Source organism: Onychostruthus taczanowskii, unplaced genomic scaffold (genome assembly GCF_017590055.1).
Source record: "Onychostruthus taczanowskii isolate IOZ18803 unplaced genomic scaffold, ASM1759005v1 scaffold77, whole genome shotgun sequence".
Classification (NCBI taxonomy): Eukaryota; Metazoa; Chordata; class Aves; order Passeriformes; family Passeridae; genus Onychostruthus; species Onychostruthus taczanowskii.
The window spans coordinates 5,372,173-5,388,207 of record NW_024505561.1 but is presented as its reverse complement, the minus strand read 5'-3'; the positions used below and the strand labels follow the sequence as shown (position 1 = coordinate 5,388,207).

At 36.0% G+C, this 16,035-nt stretch overlaps 1 protein-coding gene across 2 annotated transcripts in view; it reads left to right on the top strand.

The window, feature by feature from the left end:
- NALCN (sodium leak channel, non-selective) overlaps nt 1-16,035 on the top strand; it is a 212,108-nt gene that overhangs the window by 21,288 nt on the left and 174,785 nt on the right. For both annotated transcript variants that reach the window (XM_041423382.1, XM_041423381.1), the window contains exons 4-5: nt 107-246; nt 1,076-1,204. In XM_041423382.1, coding sequence (XP_041279316.1) covers nt 107-246; nt 1,076-1,204 — 269 coding nt within the window. The remainder of the gene's footprint in view (nt 1-106; nt 247-1,075; nt 1,205-16,035) is intronic.

The following is a 16,035-nucleotide window of genomic DNA, read 5'->3' as shown; positions in this document are numbered from 1 at the left end:
GAAAATAAAAAACATGTATAGTATTAATATTTTCAAAAGCTCTGGAAGTGAACACAGGTGAAGGACAGGGTTCTTCAAGACAAGCTACTGATTCTTTTATTTGTAGGTGTTTGAAATAGCTGAAATAGTTGACCAGATGTCACCTTGGGGCATGTTACGGATTCCACGACCACTCATTATGATTCGAGCATTCCGAATATATTTTCGTTTTGAGCTGCCAAGAACAAGGATAACAAATATCTTGAAGTAAGTAAGGCTGTTGTCTGAAAAATAACAAAGCTTATTTAAGTTTTGACTTGGAAGACTGACTGTGTAGTCAATCAATGACCCTTCGTGCTTAATGGGCATTTTCCTCCTGAGTTTTAGTTCGGACCAGAAGATTGTTGTTATTTTCTATGTTCAAGGAATCGTCATGTTTTATAGAAAACAATCAGAACTTTCAAATGTTTAAATAAATTTTAAAGTATTTTTGCTGATAAATGTCGCCAGCAATCTTCAACCAATGGCAGTAAATTCTGTTCCATTAATATGGCCATTTAATAATCAAAGTGAATACCCTTGGTAGGGTAATACTTTTACATAACATTACGTGAGCATATGCCCTGGCCATTCCAGTTACTAGTATGCTTATATTGGTGTGTATACAGAAATACAAAGAAACATGTGTAAGTGTGCTTGGTACAGCATGTAATGGCAAAATACATGTCATGGTAACGTGAAAGAGTTTTTGGTCTTTATTCGATATCAAGTTTATTTCATTACCGTATCTCATCTGTGTGAGTCATTAAATACAACTTTACAAAAGCCAGATTTTACACATTTTATTTGGGTGTTTTTTCCACCCTTTGCAGTTTTCAGCTGGTTTAATTACCCTGACTTAGGGGCTTATAAAAAAATCACAGCCCCCTTTTCTACTTGTGCACAGAGTGAGAGAACATTTTTAAGAAGAAATGTTCTTTGGGATGAAATACTGCTCTCTTTGCTTGAGCATATTTTCTATTGTATAGATTCTATTCTTTTCAGAGGAGGCTTCGCATTGCCTGTGCTTTCAGTGACCTGTTTATCTTTTTGCCAGGCGTTCTGGAGAGCAAATATGGAGTGTTTCAATTTTCCTTCTGTTCTTTCTTCTCCTGTATGGGATTCTGGGAGTGCAGATGTTTGGAACTTTTACGTATCATTGTGTGACAGATGACACACAGCCAGGGTGAGTTCACCTGTGCAGGCATGACGTGGGCCTGTTCTTTCATTGCTTATGTTTTATTTTAGTTGGCATTAGTAGATGTAAAATGGACTTAATAGATTAAAAGCAGTGCAGCAAAATGCACTAAGGCAAATTGAGGAAACAAAAGTAGTAAGAATTATGAAAAATGCAAATTTTAACTTTGACTGAGAGATTACAATTTGTAGCATTTGGCTACAGTTTGACTTAGGGGGCTGAGTGGCTGTGTATGTTGGGTGGGGCAGGGAGGTGAAAGAGCAGGAAAGCAGAAGGGACTTTTAAGAAGAGCATTGCCACTTGTGGCCGACCTGGGTCACTGATGATTCATCAGCTTTTGCACTCTTCTATCTTTCCCTAGATTGTCTTTTTATTGGGCCAGACCTAAAGACGCCCTAGAATCATAGAATCAAAGTTCAGGCTGGAAGGGACCTTTAGCAGTCATCTAGTCCAACCTCCCTGCAATGAGCAAGGAACGGCTTCAACTAGATCAGGTTGCTCAGAGCTCCTGACCTTGCATGTTTCCAGGGATGGGGCATCCACCACCTCTCTGGGCAACCTCTTCCAGTATCTCAGGCCCTTTCTGAATTAATAATTCTCTGCTACGTGATGCTCAGATTCAAAGACCCTTTTTTCCCCCAGCCTTTGCAAAATACTGATGATAAATATTTTATGCTGGTGATTGAGTATACATCATGTTCTTGACTCAACATGTACTTAATCACAAGATTACCTCGAAGTACAGTGTAGCCTCTTGAGTCACTGAGTCAATTTTAGGTTTTTGAAAGGCTGGATTAGAGAAAAACCTTAAAAAGGGACAAATATCCTGTGTATAGCCTTAACTCCTTTTTCTTTCAATATCATCAAGTATATGTTTTTAGCTGTATAAGTATTAGAAATCTAATTTAAGTTACTTTTAAGGTACCTGGGATAGGCACCTTCAGTAAGCAGTTAATCACTTTTGATATCTCCAGACAAGACTTATAATTTCAAATGGGCTCCCATGATTGTGTATGATGACTACAGTTACACTGGACACCACTTTTTTCCCTGAAAGTGTTCCTGCAATTATTCTGATGAATGGTGCTCCTCCAAAGAACAACCAACTTTTTTCTTTGTTATTGACATGTGGATGTATACCTCAGTTTTGGCATACTACTCATTCCTACTCTGAAAATACTGATTTCCTTTTCTTGTCTGTAATACTCATCATTATATGTTGTGAAGATTTACACCTAACTGTTCCTGTTATAAATTTTGAGAAATGCAGTGCAGAAGCTCAGATTGGAGTTAGGGTGTGCCTTCTTCATGTAGATCAAGAATGGCCTTCCTGGAGTTAGCTCTGGAATTTATAATTCCCACCATGGGCTAGGAAAATAAATATAGAGAAAGAAATAACGGTTCTGGTGCAAAAAGAGGACAATATGGACAGATATTGGTCCAAAATATTGTTAGAAAGAAGGGGACATGTCACTCCTGAATCCAGGAAAGTTTAGTAGCTGGGATGTAATAGAGCACAAAAGTATGAAAATTGCCTTGCCAAATTTTACTTTTGTCTTTGAGGTTCAGTTTCCCAATTTTACAATGAGGGTTGAGCATTCCTCTCAGAGGTTGAGTCTGTCTGTCTGTCTCTCTGTTTCAGGTGGCTCAGTTCCAGGCAATGGAGAGTGGCCAGAGTTGTCTGTACTTGTCCTTAAATAACATCTGTCTTTAATAAGCCACAGCTGTAAATTTTCATTATTTTTTCAAACCAGATCCCGAGCTTCCAAGTCAAGATTAGAAAAATGAAAAGCATCCAATTAGTGACCACCTGTGAGAACTTTAATTTTAGGTATTTGCCTCTTATTATGCAGAACTCCATGGCAAGCAGGAAGGATAAAATCTTACCTTTGTGGTCAAGACTTGATCTATTTCTGACATTTTAGAAATCATTCTTAAGTCTACTGCCTTATGAATTATTATTATGAGGGAGTCAAGTTTCTTTTGAAAATGGTGTCTTAAAATCTTCCTGTTCTTTTTTATTTGAAAGGACGTGGTGTCTTCATCCGACATTTATTGCCTCTTTGACTGCAGCAAGTTCTTTTCTCTTTCCTTCATTAACAGTGCCCACACTGACTGACCTCCTGTCTCCCCACCTCCTGAGTAATTTTCTGATGTTAGCTATGACAAACAAAAATACTGAAGTGAGCTAACCACAATCTGAGTTTTCATTCTGTCTGAGAAATCAGCAGAATCTGACTTGCTTACAAAGGCTGAAAAGTTTATTATTGTTGTTTGATAAGTCCTTTTTTTCCTGTATTCTTACAATTGTCTTCCCTATGAGGAACATTGTCTTCTTCTTATACAATTTTATTACTCTATTTCCTCATGATTATGACTTAGATTTTTTCAACTATGCTGTAAAAACTTTTTCCTGATCATATCTCCAACCAATATATCTTTTCCTGTCAAGAATTGGTGTATTATGTGGATTTCCATAGAATGGGTCTTCTTTAGTTGTTTAAAAAATGATGTGTTTGAAAAATAAAATCCAATTATCTTGATAAATCTATATATTATAAACAATTTGACAGGTTTTTGGGGGTTTTTATTGTTTTTGTTGGGTTTTTTGTTTGGCTTTTTTTTTTGTTTGTTTGGTTTTTTGTTGTTGTTTTCTCTTTTTTTCTTTTTTTTTTTGTTATATCTGAGATTAATTTCAGAGATATGCAATATAAGGTGAAAATAATTGTGTTCCTAGATCTACTGTAATTTACTCTTGCTAACCTCCAGTATATAAATGGTACTTTCACACAGTACAGGAGAAAGAATTTTTTTCTAAATCAGTTCTGTAGCTACTTTTAGCTTTCTTTATTTTTACTCCCAAGATATATTTGACTACACAGTAATTCCAAAGCACATGGTCAGTTTGTATGTATTCCACAACAGTAAATTTTCCTTTTGTAAATCTCAGTCTGCACTGGAGCTAGGGGAAAGGAAGCCTCATCAAAAGAGAAAAAGCTAATATGGATAACTGCCATAAATGGTAGTACTCACCTATTTTCCCAAAGTCATTCTTTAAGGTGCCTTTTTTTTTAACACTTTCAATAAGCTATAGGCTGAATATTTCTGTACTCATCTGCCTTGTCACCATGGCAGTCAGTTGTAAATCCTTTGCAAATTTTCTTGTTTAAAGCAGGAGATGCCCAGGAAAAGAGATAAGAAAAATAATTACTGAGTAATAGAAAGATCTAAGAGGCTTCTGGTCATCTTTCCATCTGTCTGTGGATAGGCCATGAAAATGTCAGAAAACAGCTTCAAAGACTCTGAAGCTGAAAGTTCACCACAATATCTAATAGAGGAAATAAATACAATTAAAAAGAACAAAAGGAATTTGAGATTCTGTGTTACATCAGCAGTGAGAAAGTAAGAATGAGTAATTAGGTTTCTGAGAAAGGGAAGAAATCAAAGCTCAAGCTCAAAAATCAATGTAATAGGACTTCTTTAACAGAGCACATTAGTTTATTGATTTTAGTGAACAACCAGATCTGCTTTAATATTGTCTTCAGGACTTACTCGCAACCTCTCTTACTGGTAGCATGTCTCTAGTATAAACTCCTCAGGGACAAGAGAAATGGAAAAAAATTTACTTTTATAGGCCTGATGTTGTTTAAACCCCAACCAAAACCAATTAAAATACAGCATCTCAAATACCAATCAAAAAAGGAAGTAATTCAGTTTAAATGGACTCATGTCAGAAGAATGGATGAGAGTGCTGATGTGGTGAACAGTATTGGTGCCCAGGAGAAAAAGCCTTCAGGAGCTGGGCTCTTGCACTTTCAGTGGGGGGCATGTGATTTCTGAGCAGAAATCCTATTTTTTTTATTAGAATTGTTATACAGATAGTTACCCAAAGTGATTCATTTAACACAGATTTTACACTGTCTGTGTTTTTCCAGCTCAGTTTTAACTAAAAAGGTGACCTTTTAGTGATGGTCTAGAATAGAATGATGAGAACCCAATTACTTCAGCTCCTGGTGGCTCAGTAATGGCATGTACTTGTGTGTATTACGATAGGGAGCAGTTTAAGTTTACACAATTCTCCATCTCAGGGCAGACATGAAAGTTGATTGAATTTCTTCTCAGCCTGTCAATTTTTATGAGATTTTCTTAAGAATAAGTCATTGGGAGTAAACTGGAGTGGATTTTATACATTATTGGGAAATTGGCTCACTATAAAGAATTTGAATAACATAATCTCCTCTTTGCTGTAGGGAAAGTTATATATTGAGCCACAAGATTTTTACCTTTTATTCACTGTAACAATAACACCTGGTGAGTACTGAGCTTTCCACGGAAACCTGCAGGAGACCAGGATTCCAGAAGTCAGAATGTCCTGCAGTGTATCACAGAATTGAGGGAAAGACCAGACATCCCCAGAAAAATGGAATCCCGAGAGTGATCTCCACTGAATCTGCCTGTTGTGTGTTTGGGTAGTGTTTGATTTCTTAAACATAAAGGAAGCTAGGAAAGTTCTGTTCTTTATATTGCAAGAGGAATCTAGGCAACTCATAGAGAAGGCTGTGGATGTCCTGACATTCACAGGTAAAATAGCAGTTACCACTGAGCAGTACATCTAATTTAATCTTGAAATGCTGTGCAAAAGAATCACTTCTAGATGTGCAAGCATTTATAAGGAATACTGAGAAAGAATTTTAAAAGAGATCTGTTTCCATCTTGTTTCAGTTCTCTTTCCATGAGTGATCTATTAAATACAGTTTTGAAAACCAGGGGACTGCTTTCAGTTTTTATTGTTGTCTGGAAGCAGAATGCAGTGCCTAAATTCTATTCCTCTCTCGATCCCTTGGATTAATGCAATTCAATAAGGCCTGGGAAATGCTAGAATATTCATCTATCCCAAGATATTTGTGAGCACACACTGAAGCCTTCATCTCAGCTACTTTATTAGTTCTGAGAACTTGTGGAGAGTGGGTGGGAAGCACGAAAACAGTAGAAGTCTAAAAAAGGAGGAAGGAGACAGGACAAGAAAAGCCAGGGAAATGTATCTAGAATACTGTAGGCTTAACTTCCTTCCCTGAAAGAATTTTCTGTGATGAATTAACAACATAAACTTTTGTAAGCAGTTGGAAGAAAACAAGGAAGTGAGTAGGAGCTAATATGGATTTCTAAAGGAAAAACCATGTCAAACAAATATAATTGCCTATGGCAGCATAACAGCCATGTGAATTGAATGTCATATTTCTTTAGTTTAGAAAGACTTTGTAGCAATCTCACAGAACATTTTTGTAAGCTGGCAGAAGAAACATGGTTGAGGTGAAAGTAATCATAGAATAGGTCCAAAACTGCTTAAAAAACATGCTTAGTGAGATGCTATTAATGTCAGAACAGAAAGAACAGGGATCCACGTAAGTCTGCCATGTGCTTTTTGGAATTTCATTAACATCCTTCATGGTGGCACACTTAATTGCACTGAGGATGATGTGAGCTTGGGAAGAACTGCACATGTTTTGGAAGGCAAGATTAGAATTAAAATGGTCTTGAAAAATTGAAGAAATGCTCTGAAAAGTTGGATGAAAGGCAGCAGGGATAATGTACTGTTTAGGAAAAACCAGCTGTACAAATACAGCATAGTGAACCATGTGGAAAAGGTAGTTCTGCATAAAGTGATTTAGAAGCATAATGGAGGAACAGAGATCAACAGTACTGTGCTGTTGTAAAAACATAAAATTGTTGTATCTTACAATGTTATAGGCATCGTCTGGAAAGTGTCTAAAGGAGACAAGTATATATAGAGAGAGAGAGCAGAGCTGATAAAGAGTGTTCAGAAGTTTTTTAACTTTAAAAGAGTAGTGGACATATCACAGGTTTTGTGTGGATAGGCACTTTTGCACAGAGTAAGGGAATCTGGTCACTCTTTCTGTAATACACTAAAATGAGAAGTATATGTACAAAATTTCAGGATGAAAATTTCATGTTAGACGGGACATTAGAAAAAAGTTTGCAGTGGTAAGTATAAAGTTGCACCTATTTCTTAGACAGGTTCGCAGTTTCACTCTTGAGGATCTTTAAAACAGCCTGTGGGAACTTGGGAAAAGTAGAAATAGACTGGGGCAGAGAACTGTATTTAATATCACATTGAGTGTTCGTATCCAACCTTATTTTTCTGTGATTTCATGTGGTCCTTCTTGACATAACAAAGGGTCAGGTATTTCTGTCCTGGGCATCTGAAGAGCAATTTGCCTTTGCTACATCCCTTTCAAAGGGAGACACATTGGAAGTGAGCCATCTTGGATGCAGAGCTATTGTACATTAGGACAGAAGTGAGAGAGTGGCTTCCTGCAGTTTTTATTTGTTTCTCTCCCTTTGTGTACCAACTAAGGTGAGAGCCTATTCATGAATGTTCCAACTTCATTTTTCATCCTACCCCATATGGAATGTCCAAACCTCCCACCAAAACATGCTTTTTACTATCAGAGGTGCTATTATTAATTTATTTTTTGTTCCAGTTACATAAAATACTTTTGTACTCGATCTTTATCTGTCTCCTATCACTGCTTTTTTAGCCACTTATTTAGTTTGTCTCTCACTCCCCTGCTCCCTCTCTCATGTAAGATAGAAGAGTTTTTAATAAATTTCAAGAAAAGCCCCCAAATCCAACATTTCTCCTTAATGTAGAAGACCTGCCTCTATACTCAGTAAAGTACATTGTTTGTACTTGACACAAATGCATACCACATTCGCTCTTTTCCAGTGCCTAAAATACTTACCACCCTTCTGTCCCTGTTGTTGCAGGCTGTACTGGGTTCACGGATGTGTGATTTGACCAGATTTTTTCACAAATTTGTACATCACTGCCACCTTCTTCCTTTCAGCTCCTTGTCTTCATCTCAAGTTTGCTTCAAATAAAGTCTTAGCGTCTTCATGCCTTCTCCTTCTTAGTGGTGCCTGCCAAGGCAGCAGGAACAAGAATCATTACCTGCTGCAGTTTAGCCTTTTGTGCTGTCTGCCTCTCTTCTTGATTGTCATGGCCATTGCCCGGCGGCAGTATTAAAACTACAATCCAAACTAACTTCTTGTACACCTACCTGGCAGGTTAATGAGAAGGGCTTTTCAGCTGCTATTTGAGTACAAAGCTTTGGTTACAAACTGTCAATGCCTCATTTAGTTTTTCTTCAGAGCTGGAGGTAGCCTGGAGACTTGAAGGCTAGACCAATTTGAGATTTTATATTTGGGTCTCTTGGAAATCCAGCAATATTTTAGATCCCTGAAAAAGTTATTTGACCTTACTATAGGTCTTCAGCTGTGTACTTTAATGATACTTCTGCCTGCAATGCCCTAACAGAGAAGCCCTTTCACCAGATAAAACAGCAGTCCAGTTTTGGCAGTAAGTCTTCCTGCCTGCTTTGAGTACCAGTCATGCTATCAAATGGAGATATTGAGCTGCTTTCTCGCAGCTAAAGTGAGAGCTTTGGCAGATGGGCCTTGTCAGATGTCCAGTTACCAAATGGCCATCTGACAAGGCCATAGTTTTGTTTTTGAGCTAGCTGGGTGATGTTGAAAATTTTTTCTTAGGTGCTCAGCCCCTTTTTCTGGGCTAAGTCACATCTCCTGCCATTTCAGATGTTTGTGACTGGTGTGTGTAAATGCATTTGATGAAGGCATCCTGTGTATGGTCTTTACACTTTGCAACACAACCTTTAGGAAGGAATAAGTTTTGCATGTAGTTCAGATTTGGATTCAGGGCAGTATTTTTTTGTCATGCTGACGATCACCCTGTCTGGTGCCTAAGGAAAAAGTCTAGTGAGATAAAACTGCATGTTGCAGTGGTCCAAAGAAAGAGTCAGGAAAACCTTCCCCACTCATTGGTTGTAGCTAACTCTGCTTTATGGGTGAGGCATCCAAAAGTGCTTGTAAGCTTTGATGGAAGTAATTCCCATATGAACTTCAGTCTTGGGATTTTCAAATCCTACAGTGCAGATTATTGGCCTTGTGTTTTCCGTATAGTGGTTAGACAGCAATTTAGAAGATAGTTTTCTGTATTTCATCCAGAGAACTCCAAATATATAACTTTGGATTTTTTGAAGTGGTTCTGAACATACTTTAAAATCAACTTGGTTACAGTCTTTAGCTTAGATTGTTATACAAATTCCAGTTCATGGCTTTGCAATTTAAAAGACAAGAGAGGTCTTTTTAAATATTTCTTTTAAATTCTATAAATGCTGTTTTGGATTATAATAGTACTACATGTATGAGATCACTTCAGCTTGTAAATAAGTCTAATTAAATATACCTCAGTGACATGCAGATTCATGCAAGCTAGCTGGATTTGATTTTAACTCTTGATTTTAACTGTTTATGTCCTGTGTATTAAGCACTTAGAGTGACAGGCTCCTTCATTGTGTCAATGCCATTAATTCATGTTGTTTTGATTCTTCTGAAACAAGTTTTGCATTAGCATACATGTCATGCAATTGCCATTTGAATTCAGCTCTGTCAGGACAGACAGAGTTGCAGTCACAAAAATAGGGTGTCATAGAGTCGTTATGTCATGTGGAATTTGATGAAATCTCAAAATAGTACTGTTTGTGCAGGCTGCTTTATAAACAAATGCAAACTGGAACCTCTGACATTTTCTTTTTTGAGCTTTTTCTCTAGTGCTTGTATGTACATTTCAGCACTTTCCATAGGATATATTTCTTCTTTTACTCATTTTTCTGTGGTGAACTTTAGTGACTTAGTTACTTTGAAAGGTAATGGCTGAGTAAGTTGAATTTAATTTCTTCTAATGCCAGTAACAAGTGATCAAACCAATAGCTTGTCAAATTTGTGGAGTACCTGCAATCATCCTGTTTTCATTTGGGCATTCTCATTTGATTCATTGCATGACACTGTTGCCTTTGTGTAACATAAGTGATCTGCCGTCAGGACAGAATCATCTGACTTTGCTAGGAATCTAAATACCCTGAATTTCCTCTCCACCTGTCAGAGAGAGAAGGGTGCCTCAGGAGTGTGGATGAACCCACTGACCTTGGACCTCTGGAGATGTATTTCCTTCTCTCTGTCTTCATTGCATAAAATGAGGTAGGGTAAGTCAGGACATTAGAGCTGCAGTCCTTATTTGTGCAGCTGCTTCTAGGGGTTCAGCAAAGAGGTGTTGGATCTTTGCACCCTGAAGTGTGAGATAAGGTTAATGATTTAATCTGAATCTGTTCAAAATTCCTGTGCAGTGAGTAGCAATAGAAGGAACATCAAAGGTACATTTTTAGATCCTAACTTAGGTCACATGTGAAATAAAAAAATGCTAAAATCAAAATCAAACCCAACTTTACTCAGTATTGCTGGCTCACATCATGGGCAGTCTGATATAATGGTGCCTTATTACTGAATATGGGCAGAAGAAGAAAGTGTGTAAGACCATTGCTTTTCTTAATTTGTTGAATAAACATGTAAATAAATTTTGTCTTCTAAAATTGACAAAAAAAAGTAACACTATCCAACTTCCATCCACAGACTCCAATTTAGACACTAAAAGATTGTGAAAACTGGCAAAAAAAACACCCAATGCTGAAGCCTGAAAGTGAACACATAAATAGTGATTAAAAGATCTAAACTGAATTTCAAGATATTAAAAAAGTCATTTACACTGGGAAAAATTACTGAAAGAAAATATATTAGCAGTAGCAAGATATTACAGTACCTGTATATTGAATTTAAGATTAAAAGTAACTACTGGATCATCTAGTCAGGCTTCAATTTGTTTCCCTTCTATGACACCTTTCAGCTTGTGTCTGACTCTAGTGCATCTCCTAGCTTTGTATCTATTCTTGACTGGTTTGCATAAGAACAGTTATAAGCAATGGAACTTTTTGTTTCTTACAAAAACTATTTCACTGTTAAAAAATATTCCTAATTCATAATTTTAATTTTTCTGGCTTCAACTGTTAGCTTTCTGTTCTTATTCGTGTTATAATTTTTTATGCCAGATTACACAGAACCTTAATTCCTAGTATTTTCTCTGTGTGAATCCACTTAGAACAATTGAAGCACCTTTCAATATGTTTTCCAATAAACTAACATTATTTAGCTCTTTTAGGTCTTTTACTGCAAACCATGTTCTTCAGTGTTATAATTTTCATTTTTTTTCTATGACTTCCTCAGTTTTTAAAATATTAAACTGTGATCAAAAACCTGTATATAATACTAATCATAATTTCTATGAGTTTCATATGCAGAGGAACATTAATTCATTATTGCTTTTGTGTGTACAGTCCGGGGAAGCAGTTTTTTCTTGCTATGATGTTATTAATATGAGAGGATGCCTTGTTATATCCCCTCATCTCAAATTTTGTGTGGCACCTATATTCTATAACACAGTATTTCCATCCTCTTATCCCTTTTAATCTATAGGCCATAGGCAATAAGATTTGCTTTCAGTGATCCTGTCATTATAACCTTGCATTTGGCTGTATTAAAGCACATTTTAGGTTGTTTGATCAAGCTAACCAAGTAATTCTGATAACTTGTCATAATGCCTTGTTCTTGTTATTTATGTTTCTATCCTTATTTGTATTTTCATATGTTTCTCCCTCATTGATTCTGGTAGATCATTGTGATCATTTCACTGGGAAGTATTTTTTGACATGTCAGTTAATCAGTTTTCAGCCCATTTAGCTGGTACTTTATTGATATTATATAATGCCAGCTTTTTAATCAGTCGTGTGTTACTGAATGAATTGCTTTACAATGTCCAGGATAGGCAATTTTATTTGACAAATCTGTAATCTTACAAAAATCATGTTACTATGATGAGAATTATTTTCTCTAAATCCATTCTGGCTGCCATTTATTACTTTAATGTTCTTTACTCTTTACCAATTAGACTTTTTATCAGCTTGCTCTTTCTTTTGTTTTGCTTGATGTTAGGCTAAGCACTTGGGCTGCTTTTTCTCTAAAAATTAATGGTACATTAGCATTCTTCTGGAATTTCCCTGCTATTTCAAGATTTATCAAAAATTAGTGGAAGAGATGCCCTTGGTTATTTGGGCTTGTTGATTTGAATATAATTATCCCTAGCAGATGCTGTCTGATATTCTCTTCAGTTGCTAATTCTTGATTAGTAGAATCTGTGTTTGCCAAGCTAAAATGTAAAATATGGAATGTTGCCAAAGCTTAAGCTTTGTGTTTATGTTGTTTGTAAAGCCATGAGTCCTTAAGCATGCCCTATCTTATCTTTCAATATGATAAAAGTAATGAATAGATATAAGAGAAAATCTGTTACCAGAAAGAGTTGAAAGCTTTATTGTTATAATTACAGATATAATTATGAGAAACATTAAATACAGATGAAGATCTCGCACTTACAGTTTAAAAGATAACACAGATTTTGTTGTTGGATTAAAACCAGGAAACTGGCTTTGAAAGTATGGTACATGAAACTTTAGATTTAAATTTGACCAAAAGTTAAACATTTAAAAATGACCCTCAGGAATACTTGGGATTACTAAGGTTATAAAACATCAGAGGAACAATTTTGCCTAAACAAATGTGCAGTCCTTAAATCAGAGAGATACTCTCTGACATTTCTTTCGCTTTCACCAGTGATTTTGGATGACAGTTACTGGATTCTCTAGAACCTGTAATAGCTCCAGCAGCAGCATGGTTCTAAGTTGCAATCTCTTTCTGCACAAATTAGAAGGTGTATCAGTAGAACTCAATTGAGGTATGGTGCCATTTCTCTGAAGTTAACAATCATGTATGTGTCTCACTGCAGCGACAGGAAAGTTCACTCACACTGAGTGTACATTGAAATAATTATGCCCAATCATATGATTTACTGCTGCAAATTTTAGAAATATCAATATCAGTGATTTATTTGTTAATATTGTCCTTGTTAAGCTGAGGTCATAATGGGGTAATAATTATGAAAATAGTAAACAGAAGACTTTGTGAAAGAAAGCTGTTAAAATTATTATAGGACAATGTTGTTATTATTCTAACAATTGGCAGGATCAGCTGTTATTATTGTTAGGCCTGTAAAAAGAGCACTAGTGTAAGGAAGTAGTCTAGGAGCCATCTCTTATCAGCAGTTGTATGTGCAGATTTTCCCACTTAGAGACGAAAAAGAAGAAGGAGAAAAGTACTTGATTGGATGAGCACACAAAGTATTAAGACATGGCTTTGGAAATAAGAGATAAATATAAAAGGAAAAATCAAAGGAAATTTGCCTAGGTGCTTAGGTTGTTTTCATGGCCACTATGTAACACCTTTCTCAGTTTTACTTTTCGCAAGGAATCAGGCAAAAAGCAAGCAATTTTCCATCTTGGCTTCCTGTCTTTCAAGTTCCCAGAGTTTCTGAAAACAAATGTAACTTGGAGTACTAAACAAAAATTCAAATATTTTTTACTACCTAATGGTATTATCAGGTGTATAGCAATTGCCATGAATTATCTGAGCCTTTAAGAGGATAAGTTCTAATTAGAAAAGTAATTTAAAACTTCCCTTCTGCACAATGTGTCTGTATAATATTGTCATAAGAATCTTAATCATAGATTTTTTTCATTTTTATTGGTATAAAATTACAGCCATTAATTATAGTTATGCCATGAGTATTTTTTCTTTTTATCTCTGTAAATTCTCTTCCTTAAGGAAGGTCTTTTGGTTGGAGAACAAGATTATATGATCTATAACTGGCTGAAGGTACAAGGGGAGAACAAACGAAGGCTGATTACTTGGCTGATCATAGGAAGTGTAATTTTTTAGTAACTTGAAGGGTTTTTAACTTGATGCACTTACACATGGGCAGGCATTTGGTGTCATTGGTGTATCCAAGGTGCCCAAGTAGGACACAGGGCTCTCAGAGACCTGCGACCACCTAGATCAGCATCTAAATACTGAGAGCTACCATAAGGCATCCCCGAGGCAGCAGTAATCAGTGTGAGGAAAATAAAATTGAGTTACAAGTTTTAGCTATTTGCATGGACTCAGTTATGGGAGGGAGCTTTAAATCTAGAGTGTGAAGTGTTGGTGACTAAACAACTTACTCTGTATTTGGTGTGAGAATCTGTTCTTTTGTATGATTCAATGAATTAGAAATATATTTGCAAAAAAGAAGTTTTTATTTGCTAGCCTAGCAATTCGCATTTACAATATCAGATTTGTGACTTGAGAGGTTCCACTACCATTAATATACATCTATACATATTTTGCTTTGATATTTTGTTGTTTCAAAAAAAGCTCCAAAACATTGTTAAAAACAGAATGCTTATGACACAGCTGACCTTACTTTCCCACTATGAATTCAGCTTGTAAATTACATCTCATTTGATAAACTACTGATATAAGATAAAATTTAAAGCTTTAAAAAATAGGTTCATGGACTATAATAATTGTGTTGAATGGTGCAGGGAAGTTGTTTTATGGTAGTAGATCACCCTGATTTTCAGAATAAAGACAAATTAATTAGATATCATTGATCTATATATGTAAGAGAGGAGTGTATTAATATTAATCAGATAACTTGTCTAAAGTCAGTGTAGAAACACAGTATTACTTCATCAGAAAGCATTTATTGAGAGATCCTAGCTCAACATTCATTTAATTTGAGCTTCAGGAGCAAGGTCTTTGTAGCATGGAGTTCTCTGGATTTATTAAAATTTTATTGCTAGAGTCTCACTAGCTTGGTGTTTTTGCCTTGTTCTGGCAGTATGGCAAAGCAGAAGCACCTCTTCCGAAACACATAGGATTGGATATTTTTTTCAGAATTGCATGTTCAGAGTTAGGCAGAAGAAAAAATTATAATTCTTGATATCTAAAAGAAAAATCTTTTATCAATCATCTGATCTAAGCTTATTTCTGCATTAGTACTTTCTATACAGCAGTGTCCATTTTTTGTTTAGGTCTATCAACTTCTGAATTTGTTGCTTGACATTAAATCACAGTTATTGAGAGCAACCTTTAAAGTCTTCAGAACTGCATAATCTTTCTCTGTTCTCAAAGGTTTTTGTTATTCTTCATCATATGCTTGGTGTGATTTTGATGAAGCTGGATTCATAGGGTCCCCCAGGTCACTAATGAAAATGGATAGCACAGAACACAGTGCCAATTCCACTGAGCCCGAATTAATGTATTGCTTCTTCTTTGGAAGCTGCACCATTGCTACTTATTTGCATCATGGTCTACCAGCTATTTTTTATGTCTGCTATGATATTTTTAACACGCAGTAGCTCTCCAGTCAGCAGCTGGGCAGTGCCTGGTTTTGTACAGGGACAGACATAGGGTGCCTTTTAACAAATACAGAAAATCCTTCAGCTCCAGTTAAGTCATTTCTGCTTATTAACTTCTTTACCTAATTAACCATTTGAAGTTATTTTTTATTACCTTATCAATAAGTATACTACTTAGGTTTTGTTTTGGGTTTTTTTTAGATTATCTGGAAACTGCACAAGAAGCTTTATAATTTGGAATGGCTTTTCGGTGATATCTTAGAAAATTAATAGAATACCAGAATAAAAAAAATGCCTTTTTTTTCTCCCATCTATATTTTCAGAGAAAGTCAGGCTAGCAGAAAACAGGAAGCTAGAATCTATCACTGTAATTTGTCTCATAAGGTGTGAAAACCCCTCTTTGAAGAGCTGCTCCAATAAGTAGAAGGTGCTGAAAGAGGGATTGTTCTCACATGAGCACATGGTGGTTGAAAGACCAGTTTTGTAACAGATGCCATGGAAAACAGTCACTGTACTCCCAAGAGGCATCAATTCATGTCCTTCCTTTGGTATACATATGTATGTAATCATAACATTCTTCAGGAACTCAAAACCATGTCA